Raw genomic sequence first — 18,715 nt, forward strand, 5'->3', positions numbered from 1 at the left:
TGCTGCCGAGCTCTCATTCGTAACAGCGAGGACTAACTTTAACTATCCAACAGAAAGCGCTTCCCTTGGATCGATCAGGGACTTTGCAGTGTCCTTGCGACCAGCAAGGTCTTGTCTTCCCAGTCACCATCTCTTCGGGATGGTTTAGGTCCTGCCGGACTGTCCAGGGGCAAAAGTGTCATCAGCAGACTCAGACTGTCAAGTCCGCACGATGTAACGTTGAAATGTTGGCTCCTTAAAAAAAACTATTTTTGTTGCTTCCTTCTGTTACATCCACATCTACATCACAGGGTTTGAAACATGTTCTTTCCAATGAGAATGATTTAACCAAATTTCCAGAAGGTCTTTTTTAAAAGAAAATAAAAAATGGCTAAAAATACTCTATTTTTGGCGGTTTTGCAAAAACTGTCAACTTTGCACTCAATTTGTGAACTATTAGAAAGCAGTAGGAGAATGAAATTTTATATTCAAAAACCTTGTGCTGCTAAGGTATTATGCACAAACTTTCATGTTTCTCATACCTTTCCTTCCAGAGATATAAGAAGCCAAACTTTTACCCTTTTTTCGCAACACAGTCCGGACTGAACTGGCAGAAACTCATCTCTGTGTTATTCCATTAAATCAAAATAAATGCTGGCTATTTTGAAGATCAGCAATAGTGCAGGAGTAGATTTGGGAGAGATTTTTGTAGTGAAAGATTAAAAAAAAACATAATACCTTGAGATCAATTTGTTGGGAAGAGATTATGGGATATTTGAAAGAGTGGTCCCTGAACTATTCCTCAAAAGTAACTCTATTGTAGCATGGAAAAAAGCAATAAATATAGACTAGCACCATCTGGTATTCTCAGCTAAAAATATTTATAAAACTTGATCCATATTGGGAAAATGAAATATGGAAATATTTATATCAGTGGCTCTCAACCTGTGGCCTGTCACAATGTTGATGTAGAGCAGTGATAGCAAACCTTTTAGACACTGAATGGAGCCTGGAGTCTGGGCATGGCTTAGCTTAACTGTCCTGTGAGAGTTCGTTTGTCTTTGCTTGAGTCTACTTACTACTTCTTCTTCTCTCTACCAGAGAGAAGAGCCAAGGTGGCGCAGTGGTTAAATGCAGCACTGCAGGCTACTGCTAGATCAGCAGGTCAGCGGTTCAAATCTCACCGGCTCAGGGTTGACTCAGCCTTCCATCCTTCCGAGGTGGGTAAAATGAGGACCCAGATTGTTGGGGGCAATATGCTGACTCTCTGTAAACCGCTTAGAGAGGCCTGAAAGGCCTATGAAGCGGTATATAAGTCTACTGCTATTGCTATTGCTATTGCTACCAAGTTGCAAGAGCTGCATGGGTATTGAATACATGCATCATGTTTTATATATTTTATATATTTTTATATAAAGAAGTTTCTTCTATATAATGAATCCTGCTGAATTATTTGCTTGTGTGCTGGCTGGATCACTACAAACTCTGACAGGTTAATGGGCCCAGAACACACCCAGCCAGTCCAAGCACACAGTAAGACTGAACTGTAATCAAGCTGAGGGGCAGCCTATGTTATAAGAAAAAGAGAACAAGGCTGAGAAGGCTTGCAGGATGGTTGTTGATTTCAAGGAGAGCTCTCTGCCTCGATCGGGACAGAAGAACTATATTATTTGGATTGCAAAAATGGAATTCTTCCTGAAGGCTAAGGAGCTCTGGGATATTGCTATTAATCCACCCCAGGGGCCATTAGCAGCTGCAGATCAATGGCAGCATTATAAGGCACTGGCCTACCTCATTTTAAGTTTGGAAGAAGAACAATTCTTGAATGTAGCTGATTTAAAAACTGCAAAGGAGGTTTGGCTAATATTGAGAAGTGTGCAGGTGAGTGTGTCAGCATGCAATGTTGTATAATTATCAAGATAATTGTAAAAGGCCTGGCTGCTACCAGCAGACAGTGTGGAGAAACATTTGCTGCACGTACAGACTCTGTTTATTGAATTAGAACAGCATGGAATGAAGATTCCTGAATCTCAGAAAGTGTTGTTGGTGTTAAATAGTCTTGATAAAACACGGGACATTGTTTCAGCCATTTTTTAATGCAAACCTGAACAGGAATTACATATGGAAGCTTTTAAAGCCTGTTTGATTTCTGAAGAAAACAAATGTGATTTTAGAAGAAGCCACGAGGAGAAAGCACTGTGAAGTGGTATATAAATCTAAGTGCTATTGATATTGCTTTTTAATATGTGCCATTAATAGCCAGGTGCATTCTGACCTATTTCTCAGCAGGATTAATAATTGTTGCTATGAATATTATACTTTGAGTCTTTTGTTCTTGAATTATTAATATGAAGGGGCTGTTATATTTTATTACAATAGGTGCAGACAGGGGCACTATGTCCATGGAAGTGGCAGCTGAAGCTTCTGTTCCTTTCTCATCAATCATTATCACAGCTTTATGAATGGCCTAGAGAAAAAATATAGGAAGAGAAAGATCATATCATTTTGTTTTTAGACGAATATAAATCTATTTTAGATTGTTATTTCCAGAATTCTAAAGCGATTTTAAAGAATACAAATGAATGAATGGGGAAGGTCTAAAAAAAACCCACCCTTTTTGAGTTGCAGAAACACCATCTCCCCATTCACCCAATTCTTGTTTTATTTCATAACCAAAGAGATGATCCCACTTATATCGAATTGTCTTCAGTCTTTCAGAGAAGATATTTAGAAGAAACAGGACTTCATAGGAAAAGTAAAGCAGAAAGTAGGTACATATCCAAACTATAATCGTCCCTTGGTAAGTATATATTTCCTGAATATATTTATCCATCATTTTTCTATACTCAAAAGTGATGTATGCTTTTAAAAAGTGCATTAAAGGTGCAGTTTTAAACATAAAATACCAAAATGCTACACTTATGCATTTTGAAATACATTATAATAAAATACTTGCATACCACGAAGATTTCTTTCCAGACTTACAGTAGTCAAATAAACAAACACAGGTAGTTGTTCTTAACAGGAAATACTGTCACCTTTACTAAAGTATAATTCCTAAGATGATTTTGAGCAGTTATCATGTTTCAATTGATATAAAATAGCAATGCAGGTATACACAGGTATATCAGGTATATCAGAGATGGTATTCAGCAGGTTCTGACCAGTTCTGGAGAACTGATACCAGAAATTTTGCATAGTTTGGAGAACCAGTAAATAGCACTTCTGGCTGGCCCCGCCCCATCTATTCTCTGCCTCCTGAGTCTGATTAGGAGGAAATGGGGATTTTGCAGTAACCTTCCCCTGGAGAGGGGAGGGAATGGAGATTTTACAGTATCCTTCCCCTGCCACACCCACCAAGCCATGCCCACCAAGCTGCACCCATCAAACCATGCCACGCCCTCCAAGCCACACCCACAGAACCAGTAGTAAAAAAAATTTAATTCCACCACTGAGGTATATCTATCTAATGCCTCTTACAGGCAAAGGGAGAACTTGTATCTTACCTCTGAGAGCCTGTGATGGGGCTGTCCTGTGACTCCGGACAGATCTGCTTTGTCAGTGAATACATCAGCCACACCCAGAGAGTTCATTATATTCTTCAGCTTAATCTCTCCACTTACAAGGCATTTTGGTATATAGACATTTATAGAGCTGTCGAAGAAAGATTTCTGAATTACATTAAGAATGCTGTGCAAACCCATCTTGTCTGATGAAAAAGTGGTGGAATGGACATTCACAAGATTAGGCTACAGTTAGATAGCCTAGATCTTTTAACTACTAAGCTAAAATCTTTGTCCTGGCCTATTTGCGAAAATTTTCATATCATGATTTTCTCTCCCTATGATCATATCAACTGAACAATATCTGTGAACAATATTGGCACAAATAACTGAAAGCTCAATTTCTGTGACATTTCAGAAAATCCATTTGATTTGTTCCTGCCTTACTTAAGAATCCTGCAAGTTGACAAGTTCATCCTTTATTTATAGGTAGCTGCTTTCCTGTTGGAATTAATGCCTATTGTGCGCATCTCCCAGCTCAAATTAGTATTCAGTGTAGCTACTTATCATATTATGCTATCATCATCACTGTTACTGAAGAAGAGCTGCTGGCTGCAATTTTGCTGAGATGTTATCTTCACAGGCTTACTAAAATGCTACCTTCATGGGACCTTCTGTGAAATTCAAATTTGATAATATGGTGAACAGAAAGCTTTTCGGGCTTCCTAGTACATTTATAAATAGCTTTGCCACAAGCTTATCGAATGGAAATGCATCCATAGGCTGTGGGTCTTCCTGCCATCTGCCAAAGTCATTCTGACATATCAACACACTTTGGATACCTTTAGCTCTGTCAGATTTTTGGACAAGTTTATTTGTAGAAAACATAAATGTTTTAAGTCAAGCTATGGACAATTTACAAACGTGTTAAGAATGGGAAAAACTTTCAGTGGCCGCCATTTTGACAACATGCTCGAAACATTTTCAGAACTTTTCAAATGCAATCACCAGCCCAAAAGAATAGGTGCCCCAATTATTCTAGTTTCAGCAGTTGCATGAATTATAAGTGCTGAATTCAGTATTATGAGTTTTAGTTTGAAGCCTTGTTCATAAGAAGCAACTGGTTGATAATTAGTCTTCTGTTGGGTTATGCCAATCACTGTTTTGTTTTTGTTTCATGTGGTGTGACTCTGTGTTTACTTTGACTTCCCTCCCCCACGTCCTCCCAGAGACAGTGGGAGATCTTTCTTTCACTGTGTAAGTAGGAAATTTGTGTCCCTTCAGATGTTGCTGAATGACTTTCAGGATCTGTCATTAGTGAGAAAATAGTGTGGAGGGACACAGACAGAGGTGGGTTGCTATTTTTTTTGTACCGGTTTGGGTGTGCTCACTTGCGCATGACACTTCTGGGCAAGCGCAGAAGCATCTGGGTGGGTGGGCGGAGCCTCCCATCGCTGCTACTACCGGTTTGGCCGATCCAGGCCGAACAGGTAGCAACCCACCTCTGGACACAGATTGTATATAAAGATAGTCTTGCTTTTAGAAGCACATCCCACCATTGTTGTGCTTAATCTATTTTACTTACCTTTTTGAAAGGATACTTTTCCATTTCTGTAAAACTCCATGTGATAAACTGCTGGCCACCCTCTCAAGCTGCCCTTTGTCAGGCAGGATAAAATATGCAGCAGTGTGACCTTCATAGGGCATTTTCAAAATTGTACAAAAGTTCTCTTCATCACGTCCAATTTCAAACATGCCCATTTGGAACATCATTGGCACTTTCACAACCGTGTGAGTATTCACATAGAAGTTGTGCTCCTCTGTGTACTTTGGATTAAAAGGCTTCTTCCATTTAGCTTAAAAAAGAAGAGATATATTAGTAAGTAATTTTGAACTGTGGGCCATACAATTGCGGAGTTAAGAGAAATCGGTGTGAGAAATTATGGAAGAGAGGGAGGAAATCTTAATTTGGTGTTTACTGACTGGGGAGGTTCTGTGTCCCTTGGTTGCTTATTCAACCCTTGTAGAGCTGCAGGGAGAAACTAGTACACCATGAAGGCTTAATAAATACTGGGGAGGCCAAACTGGTTTGCAAGAAAAATCGAACGAAGAATAAAAAAAAAACAATTTAATGTAATGACTAAAGCATCAGGCTAGAAAGTCAGAGACTGTGAGTTCTAGTTCCATTTTAGCTGTGAAAGACAGCTTCGGCCAATCACTCTCTCTCAACCCAATTCACCTCACAGAGTTCTTTTTGTGTGGAAAATAGGAAGAGGAAGGTGTATTGCAGAGGTGGGTTGCTGCCGGTTCGGCCCGGATTGTGTGAACCGGTAGTAACAGTGGTGGCAGACTCCGCCCACCCAAAGCTCCCACCCTGGGAGAACGCCCGAACCGGTAGTAAAAAAGTTAGCAATCCACCTCTGGTGTATTGGATACATTCCCCACCTTGGATTATTTGTACAAATAATAAAGACAGAATATAAAAAAGAATAAATTATTAAATATAGCAAGACAAAATAATCCATGGCCAGTACACATAAAAGCTGGCAGGTAAGCAGATAACAGCAAGATCTGACAATGGCTAAGAGCCAAACAGTTGAAGAAACAGACAGAGGGGCTAATTCTGGCTACACAAGACTAAGCCCATAAAAATAAACACATGTACAGTCAGAATTAAGAAGGAAGCAGCAGACTGCAATTGTCGCCTCTGCAAAGAAACTGAATAAATAATAGCCACCTGCTTAGCTACTGCAAGAGAATCACACAGACTGACTACAAACAATAGCATGACAAAGTAGTAAAGACTTTGGAATATCTGCAAGAAATATCACTTGCCTACAAACAAGAACTGGGTCACTTTAGAACTCTGACAGACAAACACCTGCCATACAGCACCCCAGACGTAACAAATGTCAATAAGAAATGCAAAAAAGTCTGGATAGTAGATGGGGCAATACACAGAGCCAGCAAAACAGAAGAGAAAGAAGTGAAGAAAAGAAGGACATGATAGCAGTATTCCAATACTTGAGGGTGGGGGAGGGTCAATTTATTTTCCAAAACACCAGAAGGCAAGACAAGAAACTAATCAAGGAGAGAAGCAACCTGGAATTAAGGAGAAACTTGCTAACAGTGAGGACAATTAACCAGTGGAACAGCTTTGCCTTCAGAAGTTGTGGGTGCGTCATCACTGGAGGTTTTTAAGAAAAGACTGCACAGCCACTTGTCTCAAGTGGTATAGGGTCTCCTGCTTTGAGCAGGGGTTGGACTGGAAGACCTCTAAGATCCCTTCCAGCTCAATTCTGATTCTGAAGCCAGATATTGCTTTGGAACCTGACTGCCAGAGGAATATAACTTTAGTAACTAAATAGCTTGAATTTATAGTTTCTAAAGATAGATATCAGTGGTACTAACTCCTGTTTCACCCAAACCATGGTAATGTCAGAGTAGGACCTCTGCTGAGCAGAATCAGTTGGCAGAATAAAGGTTTGTGTGGGTAGGAGGAAGGATTGGTAAACAAAAAGGAAAAAAAGGCAGAAGATTAAGAAAAAGCAGAACTGCATACAGAATGAACTTCAGCTTGAATACAATTATTATCCTTTCTTCTTTGATGCTATCTAGCAAAGAACTGCCAGTGTGGTGTTAGGGATTTTGGAGGGAGAACCTCACCCCCCCCCCGCCTCTAGTTTCATAATTCCAATGAATGCCTGCCCAGGCCATAATATAATATGTGACAGGAAACTGAGGTCTGGAAAAAAAGTCCAAAAGCCTGTTAATTTGTTTTACCTTTCATATAAATATAGCTAACTAGCAGAACTTCAGTGATGGGATTGACCTCATCGACAAGCTTAGAAATCTTCCCACGGGTTTTCCTTTTGATGTAGCTGTTGATGTGCTGCTCAGTTGCTGCAGTGTTCTTGAAGTTTTCCCAAAAGATGTCTCCTCCATATAGGTTTTTGAGGCCACTTAAGAACTGCTCTTCAGGATATAGCTGGTTTTGCACAAAGAGACATTTCCCGATTTCCATCTGGTGTCCAACTCCTCCATTATTTAGCATGCATGTGAGTTCACGGAAGCCTTCATGTATCATCCTCTCCGGGATCTCTGATGGCCTAAAATCAAGTCCTTTCAAAATCTGATCTAAAGTGTTATCCTTTGCACCCAAAGCCAGCATTGCAAAGGCAGAGGAGATGCATAAGGGAGAGAAGACAGCATTGCTCTTGCTTCTGCCACCTTGATGGCTCTCACTGGAGGAGACCTCCCTGAAGAGCTTGAAGGCAAAGTCAGAATTACTGTCAACTAATACTTGTATTGGTGTCCAGGCATCTCTTGGGTTAGGTTCATACTGGTAACTGTCACAATTATTCTCGTTAGGATGGATAGAAATTTGAGAGTAAGAATTGTCAGCAAGGATTCCAGCAATAAACAACAAGAGAAAGATGGTTTTCATTTTCCTCCTCTAAGAAATTGTGAAAAAGAAAATGCATTTGTTCATTTAGCAGATTATTTTTGATTTGATTCATTTAAAAGACAATTCAATTAAACTCTGGTATGTTATAGGCATAAATAAATATTGCATACAATACCACCAGTTCTTAGCTACAATGCCATACTAGTTCCCACCAGCAGATGCCACTATTTCTCAACATAAATCACTATTTCTCAAATGAAAATATCAGTTGAATTTAATGATATAGTTAAACTGGCAATATTTACCCTAGTCTCATTTGTTAAAGTTCCACGCTGATCACAGAGAAATAACTATTACTATATTATATCCAATCTTATTTATTTCTATCTCTTTACTACTTTCAGCATCTTTCTCTAGATTCTTGTCTTAAGAATGAGTATTTATAGCACAACCATCCTTTAGGCATTGTTCTAACTCCTTAGTTCTAGGTTGGTGCAAATGTTTCATATATTGCCCCACATATTTGCCCATCTGTTTCTTATATTTGTGTGGAGTCCTTGTTGTTTTGGAGATTGTTATTTGCTTGCAGACATTTCATTACCCAAATTAGATAGCATCATTAGTACTAGTGAGTATGCAGTTTGCTTCCTTTTTACATACAGTGGCTTGCAATGTTGTTGTTGTTGTGGCTTTATATTTTGTATATTTATTATATTTTTATCACCCATGGGCAAAATAACTCTTCTTTCTCTTTTTTAATGTTTGAAAGCAATTATCCATAACAGCTATATATCTTCCCAGTATTAGAGATCATGTCTTTTATCAGAGCCATAGTGATGCAGAGGTTAGAATGCAGTATTGCAGGTTAATTCTGCCAACTGTCAGCAGTTTGATCCTGACAGGTTCAAGCCTTCAAGCCTTCCAAGGTCAGTAAAATGAGGACCCATATTGTTGGAGGCAATAGGCTGACTCTGTAAACCACTTAGAGTAAAGCACTGTGAAGCAGTCTATAAGACTAAATGCTATTGGTCATTATGCTAGTATCAACATTTCTGGATGAGTACAGGATGTTGTTGAGCTCATGTGTTGCCAAGGGTGGGTGTTATTGAGGTCACATATTGTATTTGAGTTTCACCAAAGAAGCAGATCAGAGGTGGGTTCCTACTGGTTCGGACTGGTTCGGCCAAACTGGTAGTAACTTGGCGGCCTGGGTCACTGGAACAGGCAGCGACCCAGGCCTACCATGCCCCTGAACCAGTTCTCTCGGCAGTGCTGTAGGCACCTACAGTGATGTAGGCCATCTTGTTTTTGCCTTCTGCGCATGTAATTTTTGTTGCACTGCGCATGCTGCGCAGCCAGAACCCACCCCTGAATCAGATTATAAACTAGTTAGGACTGATCTGGTCTGATCTAGCATGCTACTTCTTATATACACCATATCTATCCTTGAAGTTCTTTTATCAATTTGAGACATTCTTAATTTTCATATATTTCATGCATATGAAATGATTTCATATATTTTATGCTTATAGAAAAACTAAGGTGGATTACTTGGGATAGTAATTTACAGTGTACCCTATTTCTACATAACTGCTATCGGTAGTTGTAATTTCATATAATTCTGCAGGAGTCCTTCCTTAATTATAGTTGTAGAATAGTTTTCGTCTGGATTTTTTGTTTTTTGTTTGTCGGTCAACCTGTACAGTCCTTCTGGTAATACAGAAATCTTTTTTTGCCAATTTCTTATTCTCAAATAATCTTTCTCTTGCTCTCTAACTTCACCTTCAGATATTTTAGTTGCTTGAATTGCTATCACTGCTTACATTCCGTATTATTTATATCTAAATTGTATTATTTATATCTTTTGAAGAAACACATTAGAATTGTTTACGAATGGTACAATTCCAATAAAATATTGGTATCGTTTAGATGAAAAGGTATTTTTTTTTCTAGGAGGACTGTTAGGACTAGATTCCCCAAAGAACTGTGATGTTTTAATTTGAAATCTCTCCAAGAAAACCTCGCTGTAGTTTTGTTTGATGGCTGTAGTTATCAAACAAAGCTACAATCAGCTAAGCAGGAGATATATTTATTTTTTTGCATTTATTTTTCACACTTTTACTACATATTAAATGGTAGTTTGAGCGAGGTCTTCCATCATTTTATTGATTTATTATTATTAGATGTATGTATGTATGTATGTGTATATATATGTATGTTATGTCTTTGATTCAATCTTGACTTGAGGTAACCATGGCTAAGTCCCTGCAGTTTTCTTGACAACTTCTTCTTATGGCTTTGTCTCATAGTGTTTAGCTTAGTACCTGTAACCACACAGTACATCAAGCTGCCTTTCTAACAGTAATAATATATGTAGTTACTTATTGCATTTGACAACTTTTTCCTTGGAAGTTCAAGGCTGAATATAAAATTGTCTCCCTTCATTTTATCCCTACCATAAAATTACAACTAGTAGTAATATAGAAATAGGGTAGATTGTAATACTTTCCCAAGTCATCCATGTTAGTTTTTGCAAGCTCAGTTCAACATTTTATCTACTTTAACAAAATACATAATGAAAGAAAAAAGATTTTAACAATAGCATCAGTGCAATAAATGCTCACTTAGAAGGGAGTGGCAAGAGGAAGGGAGGATTTTTTTAAAAAAAGAACATTTATTTTTATTTTCTGGTAAATAGATAAAGCAACAGTAACAGTACTTTAGGGGGCGGGACAGCATTATATGCTTCCAATCTTATTGTATATACTGCCCAGAATCCCCCAATCTTGACACTACCACTAAATTTCAAAATACTTAAGGATACCATGTAATGTATAGATAGGCTGACATTACATACATACATATACATATACATATACATATGCATATGCATATGCATATGCACATGCATATGCACATGCACATGCACATACACATACACATATACATATACATAAATTTTTAGTTAGCAACAGCTTACTTAATAGCAAATGTAACAAAAATGGTATTTGCCAAGAGAACTGTACTTACTGTATGGCTTTGTTCTCTCTGTATCTGTTCCTTCTTTGATTTCTTTGAACCCTGGAATGAAGTGTAGAATCTCCAATTATTGGCCAGCTATTTCCTCTGACTCATAAGTGGAAGGGTAACTAGTTCAGCTTATGCTGTATGTACATGTGACTTTACTTTTATTCTCTATCTCTCCACCCATGGATATATGTATATGTATATTTATATACATGCACAGTCTCTCTCTCTCTCTCTCTCTCTCTCTCTCTCTCTCTCTCTCTCTCCCTCCCTCCCTCTCTCTCTCTCTCCCTCTCTCTCTCCCTCCCTCCCTTCCTCCTCTCTCTCTCTCTCATTTGGGAACACATTTTCATCAGTTGAAACCCTTGTGAATGCAGGGAGTCTTGTTAGCCAAATGGGTGACGTATATATGTAATAAATCAATCAATATGTAACTAAACAATACACACCTCAATCTTTTTAATTATTTCAAACAAAAGGTGAGATTACTTTCTGATCTCCTTGTTTCACAGTATCTAAATTGTTAGTTGATCAGATCAGATAAATACACACACATACACACTATACATACATTTATGGCTATTGGAAAGTTGTTGTATGATCCTCTCATCACCTGACATCTTGGAAAGATTTAGACAAGATTTTATGATGCATCCAAAATTAAAGCCTGCAAAAATGCATTGAGAATGTTACTTTTTTACAAATAGAAATATTTAAGAACTTGCACTCTTGTTAACAGTCAGGTTACCCATTTCAAAAATTTGAAAACTGACTAAAGAAACGGAGTTGCTGAAGAAAGGAACCAAAATGTTATGACAGGTGGCACCAGGTTATAATTTGTAGTTCTGGGAACTTTGGAGCGAAGATTTCATTCCATGAAATAGAAAGCTTTCCCTTTAAGCATGCCAAACCCAAGGGAATCTCATTATTATGCCTTCCCACAGAAGCTGTTATTTCGCCTCAGAGCTCTATGCTAATTAAACACGGAGGCAACAGCTTTTGACAAGCCCAGTGGTGGTAAGTTATCATTTGGAAGAGGTGTGTTTTCTCTAAAGAGACGCTAATCCCTAGCATAGGGAGGAACTCTGTGCTTTGAGTGTAATGCATGCAAGTCATTCCACAGGATCCAGAGGTGGTATTCAGCCAGTTCTTTTTTTTTTCAAAAAGTTTTTTATTTTTCATTTTCATGTATACTATTACATAGCCAACATCGTATTATATTAGTAAATGTTTGTATCAATTCATCCACTCCCCAAAAGAAAAAAGGGGGAAAAAAACAGTTATTAGCTCTTCTGCTCTCCATACACTATATTTGTGCATCAGGGGTGGGTTGCTCCTGGTTTGCACCGGTACTGTACATTTTAGAACCCTTTCATCCAGTGGGACAGTACCAGAATTTCACTCCCCCCACCCGTCCAGTCGCCACTCACTCATTCACTCCTCCTGCCAGTCCGTACCATACTTTTTTTGTTATTTTTTACTTTTGTGGCAAACCTTTCTTCATTGTGAGCCTTGACTTTCCTCAGTTCATCTTTACAGGCTCGGGCAATTTGCTGATATTCTGCCCCTCTTTCCACTTATATCTTTTTTGTCTTTCAATTTCTCAGAAAGTTCTTTATGCAGCCATGCTGGTTTCTTTTGGGAGCTGTTATTTTTCTTCTTCATTGGTATTGTGTTAGACTGGGCTTTTATAATCTCAGTTTTCAAAATTTCCCAAGCTTGAGTTGTTTTCCCCTTGAGGATTCTCATCCATGGAATCCTTCCCAAACTCTCTCTAAGTTTATTGAAATTAGCTCTCTTAAAGTTCAATACTCTAGTTTGACTTTGTTCTACTACTTGTGTTTGCATAATGTTGAATTCCAGTACTGCATGATTGCTTGCCTCCAAGGTTCCTGCAGCTTCAATACCTTCTATCATTTCCTCTCTGTTAGTGAGAATTAAGTCCAATATGGCTGATCCCTTCTCTACCTTTTGGGAAACAAAATTGTCTGCTAGGTTTGTTAGGAACCTGTTGGATCTTCCATTTGCTGCAGTGTTTGTTTCCCAGTTGATGTCAGGGTAGTTAAAATCCCCATTTACTATTGTGGTGTGCTTCCTACATACCTTAGTTAGCTGACTAGCAAAAAGTTCATCTACTTCCTCTGCTTGGTTGGGTGGCCTGTAGTATAGACCTATAGCAATGTCGTTCTCCCCCTTTAATATTGATCCAAATGCATTCAAGATAGTTCTCATCATTGTTGTGCTCTATTTCTGTAGAGATGTAGTTATTTCTTATATATAGTGCAACTCTACCTCCTCTTTTATTTGGTCTATTTCTTTTAAATAATTTAAATCCTTCTAGCTGTGTGTTCCAATTGTGGTTTCATCCCACCAAGTTTCTCTAATGGCAACAATATCATAACTGCCCTCATTTACTTGAATTTCTAATTGACCCTGTTATGGAATCAATCATAAACCAATCCATTGCCCTCCACTTAAGAGACAAACAACCTGCTCTATAACAAACAATTTGGTTTCAGAAAAAAATGTCCTCTAATCTGCAACACCTACCCTGCAAAAACATATGGACTACACAACTTGACCAAGGCAAAGCAATAGATGCAATTTACAAAGACTTCTGTAAAGCCTTTGGTTCAGTAGTACATGACAAACTACTTCTAAAACTAAAATCTTATGGCACTTCTGGACCCCTGCATAATTGGATAACTGCATTCCTGTCAAACAGGCAACAAGTGATTAAAATAGGGAATGTCCTATCAAATCCTACACCTGTTAACAGTGATGTTCCCCAAGGCAGCATTTTAGGACCAACACTCTTCATACTTTACATAAATAACCTTTGTGATCATATTATAAGCAACTGTGGTCTCTATGCTGATGATGTAAAACTATTCAATACCACCAACAATACTGCTACTCTTCAGAAAGACCTTGACTATGTGTCAGAATGGTCAAACAATTGGCAACTTCAAATTTCAACCAACACTGTCTTACACACTGGCAAAACAAATCAGAACACAAAATGTAAGCTGGGCAGATACGAATTTGTAAATGACTTTCACCCTCTCAAGGACCTTGGAGCAGAGGTGGGTTCCTACCGGTTTGGCCCTGTTTGTCTGAGTAGGTAGTAACTTGGCCGCCCACGCCCCTGAACCAGTTCTATTGATGGAGCTATAGGCGATGACATCTTGTTTTTTTTTTGCTTCTGTGCATGTGTGCATAGTGCATATCAAGCACGCACGCAAAGCGCGTCCCTGAGCAAACCGGCAATAAAAGAATCTAGAACCCACCCATGCCTTGGAGTACTCATCTCTAATTATCTAAGTGCCAGAGCCCACTGTTAACAACATTGCCAAAAAGGCATTAAGAGTTGTTAACTTAATCCTGTGTAGTTTCTTCTCTGGTAACACTGTACTACTAACCAAAGCATACAAACATTTGCTAGACCAATTATCGAATACAGCTCAACTGTCTGGATTCCGCACTGCATATCAGACATTAACATAATTAAATGAGTTCAGAGATATTTCATGAGAAGAGTCCTCTACTCTACTGCTCGCAACAGAATACCTTATGCCACCAGACTTGACGTTTTGGGCTTAGAAAACTTAGAACTACACCGCCTTCAGTCTGACCTAAGCATAACATACATAAAATTATCTACTACAATGTTCTACCTGTAAATGACGACTTCAGCTTCAATCACAACAGTACATGAGCACATAATAGATACAAACTTAAGGTAAACCGTACCAAACTCAATTGCAGAAAATACGACTTCAGCACAGAGTGGTCAATGCCTGGAAAGCTTTACCTGACTCAGTGATTTCTGCCCCAAACCTCTACACCTTTAACCTTAGACTGTCCACTGTTGATCTCACCACATTTCTAAGAAGTCTGTAGGGGGCATACATAAGCGCACCAGTGTGCCTACCGCTCCTGTCCTAACAACCCCATTTATTCATATCCATTTCATGTACTCATAATCTTGTATATACTTATATCTATTATCTTATACACGTTTGACAAAACAAACAAATAAATAAAACAAAACCATCTCTGGTATTCTTGTGCAAATGCTTGCTTAGTTAAATAATAGCTTTCTCTTCTCCCTGCCCCTGGTGATCGCATTGTTCAATTATGAGAGGTCCTTTTGTTATGGGAACAGTCCATTTCTTTCTCAAGCACCTGCATTGGTGATCTTGGCTTTCACTGTCCATGCACACATTCTCCAGGCTCTCACAGTCCACACATTCTCAACATTCTATTTCCTTCTTCCCTCCCCCAGTTCATTGGCAAGTTGAAAAGCATTAAGGTTTGAAAGAAGCAAAGTGGTTCAATCTTGACATAACTAATTTATCAACTGGAGAGAATTACTTAACAACTGTGGCAAGAAAGGTTGTGCAATGGGGCAAAACTCATTTAACAAATGTTTCACTTAACAACAGAAATGTTGGGCTCCACTACGTTCATAAGTCTAGGACCAGCTATAATTCTACTCCTTTGGAAAGATGTAGAAAGAATGGATGAATAAAGGGCAAGACTGTGCTTTTGAATCTCATACAATCTCGTGCAATCATACCATGTCGCTGCTATTCAAACCTGGGTTTGTTCAGATTTCTGTGCCTGAATTGCAGAGTATTTGTCCAAGACCTCCAAAAAGATTTCTGAATCATATTTTAAATGTGCAGTGCTACTAGGAAGCAGAGTGGTGATAGCAGAAATAATAATAGTGGTTTGGCATGCATATAAATGGATGAATATGACAAATATGATTATCAATAGCAATATAAGCCAAAAAATCAGGGATTGACCATAAAGAAATAGCAATATGCATTACAAAAAGGAGACTTTTTGTAAAAATTAAAATAAAATCTAAAGCAGGAAATAGGTCAAAATAAAGAGGCAGGACTTTAGAAGAATGGAAGGGGATATATATGTATGCATGCATGCATGTATTATTATAAGTTACCCTATGATGTTGCTGGGGAAATACAGAAGTTGTTGTTTTATAAAAAAGCAAGGACTAGATTTGGCAAAGGCTAGATTTGGCAAAGAGAATAATTCTAAATGGAAAGATTCAAGAATGTCACTTGATTGAATTGGGCATCTATAAAAAATTGAATGAAAAAATTAAAGATAAATTAAAATGTGTTTGTTATCCATTTTCAAAAGTTCTATTTTGTGGAAATGAGAAAATGGAACAATATGATTCAACTTGGTCTAGATTTAATAGGTTTAAGGAACACACACACACACACACACACACACACATACCTAAACACATCTAAACATGCATTCTTTTCATGTTCCTTTTTCTTTTTCACATTTAGTTTATTTTCATCACCACAACGTGGACAATTGCTTTTGCTGCATAATCATTACTATATTTTGTTGTTTCACTTGTTTGTTGTACTCTACCAGTAACTAAAATAACTGGGGAGGGGAAAATAGCTGTTTAGTTTAGTTTAGTTTTATTGAACTTGTATGCCGCCCTATTCCCCGAGGGGACCCAGGGTGGTAACAAACTAAATAGGGGAAAGGGGAAATACAAAAAATGAAAAGACAGACAAATACAAACAGATTAAAAACTCATCAACAGCCGCAACAATTCGAGTGGGGCTGGGAACTCATCAGCCCCAGGCCTGCCAGAACAGCCAGGTTTTAACGGCTTTGCGGAAAGCCTGAAGGGTGGCGAGGGTCTGGATCTCCACGGGGAGATGTATGGAAAAGTAATTCAGAATGAAGGCTGCCAGGGACTACTGTCCTAGCTCAGGTTTAGAAAAAAGAAATAAAGTTCTGGCAGGGCTTGGCTTATGACCATAACTGGGATCAGAATTTCCCTTGCTAACTAAGGTGATTGTTAAGTGAGTTGTGCTAGATTTTATCACTTTTTTGCCATGATTTTTAAGTGAATCTAGTTTTCCCCATTGATTTTGTTGTGGGAAGTCAGCTGGGAAGGTTTCAGATGGCGATCAATTGACCCCAGGTATATATGTATATATTCATTCATGAATATTTAGTTAGCAACAGCTTACTTAATAGCAAATATAACAAAAATGGTATTTGCCAAGAGAACTGTATTTACTGTATGACTTTGTTCTCTCTGTATCTGTTTGGTCTTTGCACCCTGGAATGAACTGTAGAATCTTCAATTATAGATTATAGATTATAGATTGCTTTTATTTATAGGCCGCCCTTTTCCCTGAGGGGACTCAGGGTGGCTTACAACCTATAGGGAGGGGATGACATATACAGACAATACAAAATTAAAAAATAGAAGCAACATTCATACATCATTCGGGTGGGGACGGATCCCAATCTTTAACCCCAGGCCTGGCGGGATAGCCAGATCTTAAGGGCTGTGCGGAAGGTCTGGAGGGTGGTGAGGGTACGAATCTCCATGGGGAGGTCGTTCCAAAGGGTCGGAGCTACTACTGAAAAGGCTCTTATTGGCCAGCTAGGTCCTCTGACTCATAAGTGGAAGGGTAACTAGTTCAGCTTATGCTGTATATACATGTGACTTTATTTTTATTCTCCCCCTCCCTCCCTCCCCCCTCTCTTTCTCTCTCATATTTGGGAACACATTTTCATCAGCTGAAACCCTTGTGAATGCAGGGAGCTTTGTTAGCCAAATGGGTGAGGTATATATGTAATAAATAAATAAATATGTAACTAAACAATACACACTTCAATCTTTTTATTTATTTCAAACAAAAGGAGGGATTACTTTCTGATCTCTTTTTTCACAGTATCTAAATTGTTAGATGATCAGTTCAGATAAATGCGTGCATGCACGCACGCACACACACATGCACACACATACATACATTTTATGGATATTGGAAAGTTGTTGTATGTTCCTCTCATCACCTGACATCTTAGAAAGATTTAGACATGATTTTATGATGCATCCAAAATTAAAGGCTTCAAAGATGCATTGAGAATGTTGCTTTTTACAAATAGAAATATTTAAGAACTTGCATTCTTGTTAACAGCTTCAGATTATCTCTATTTCTATTCGGGAATAGAATAGAATAGAATGGAATGGAATAGAATAGAATAGAATAGAAAAAATAGAATAGAATAGTTGGAAGGGACCTGGTATGTAATCTAGTCCACCGCCCTCACCAAGCAGAAGGCCCTACACCACTTCTGACAGATGGCAGCCCAGTCTCTTCTTGAAAATGTCCGATGATGAAGCTTCCACAATTTCTGAAGGCAAGCTGTTTCATTGGTTGATTGTCAGAAAATTAGCTTATTTCTAGGTTGAATCTCTCAGTTTCCATCCATTATTCCTCGTCTGGTCTTCTGGTGCTTTGGAAAATAGATTGACCCACTCATCTCTGTGACCACCCCTCAAGTATTGGAACACTGCTATCATGTCTCCCTTGGTCCTTCTCTTCACTAGACTAGCCATGTCCGGTTCCTGCAATCATTCTTCATATGTTTTAATCTCCAGTTCCCTAATCATCCTGGTTGCTGTTCTCTGCACTTTTTCTAGAGTCTCAACATCTTTTTTGATAGTGTCGTGACCAAAATTGGACGCAGTATTCTAGGTGTGGTCTTACTAAGGCTTTATAGACTGGTATTAGTACCTCACATGATCTTGATTAGATTAGAAGGAACAATTTCTGAAACACTATTCCTGACCCCCTAAAAGGATTTGTCATATGTGAGTAATGCCTTGATGTCTCCCAAGAAAGCAGACATTTTGTGAAGAAAGTTGGCATGAGAAAAAGTTATAGCTATTGAATTAACCGGAGGAAAGTAGCTCTGCACAAGAAAAGGTGCAAAG

General features: G+C 38.5%; 1 protein-coding gene across 1 annotated transcript in view; it reads right to left on the reverse strand.

Annotated features, from left to right (window-relative positions):
• Nucleotides 1-2,254: 2,254 nt before the first annotated feature.
• LOC116506202 (alpha-1-antitrypsin-like) overlaps nucleotides 2,255-18,715 on the reverse strand; it is a 32,355-nt gene continuing 15,894 nt past the window's right edge. Inside the window, exons 3-6 of the mRNA XM_032213851.1 lie at nucleotides 7,266-7,938; nucleotides 5,068-5,338; nucleotides 3,486-3,633; nucleotides 2,255-2,446 (exon numbers count right to left, since the gene is read on the reverse strand). Of these exons, the coding sequence (XP_032069742.1) occupies nucleotides 2,255-2,446; nucleotides 3,486-3,633; nucleotides 5,068-5,338; nucleotides 7,266-7,938 (1,284 nt within the window). The remainder of the gene's footprint in view (nucleotides 2,447-3,485; nucleotides 3,634-5,067; nucleotides 5,339-7,265; nucleotides 7,939-18,715) is intronic.

Source organism: Thamnophis elegans, chromosome 1 (genome assembly GCF_009769535.1).
Source record: "Thamnophis elegans isolate rThaEle1 chromosome 1, rThaEle1.pri, whole genome shotgun sequence".
In the NCBI taxonomy this organism is placed as follows: Eukaryota; Metazoa; Chordata; class Lepidosauria; order Squamata; family Colubridae; genus Thamnophis; species Thamnophis elegans.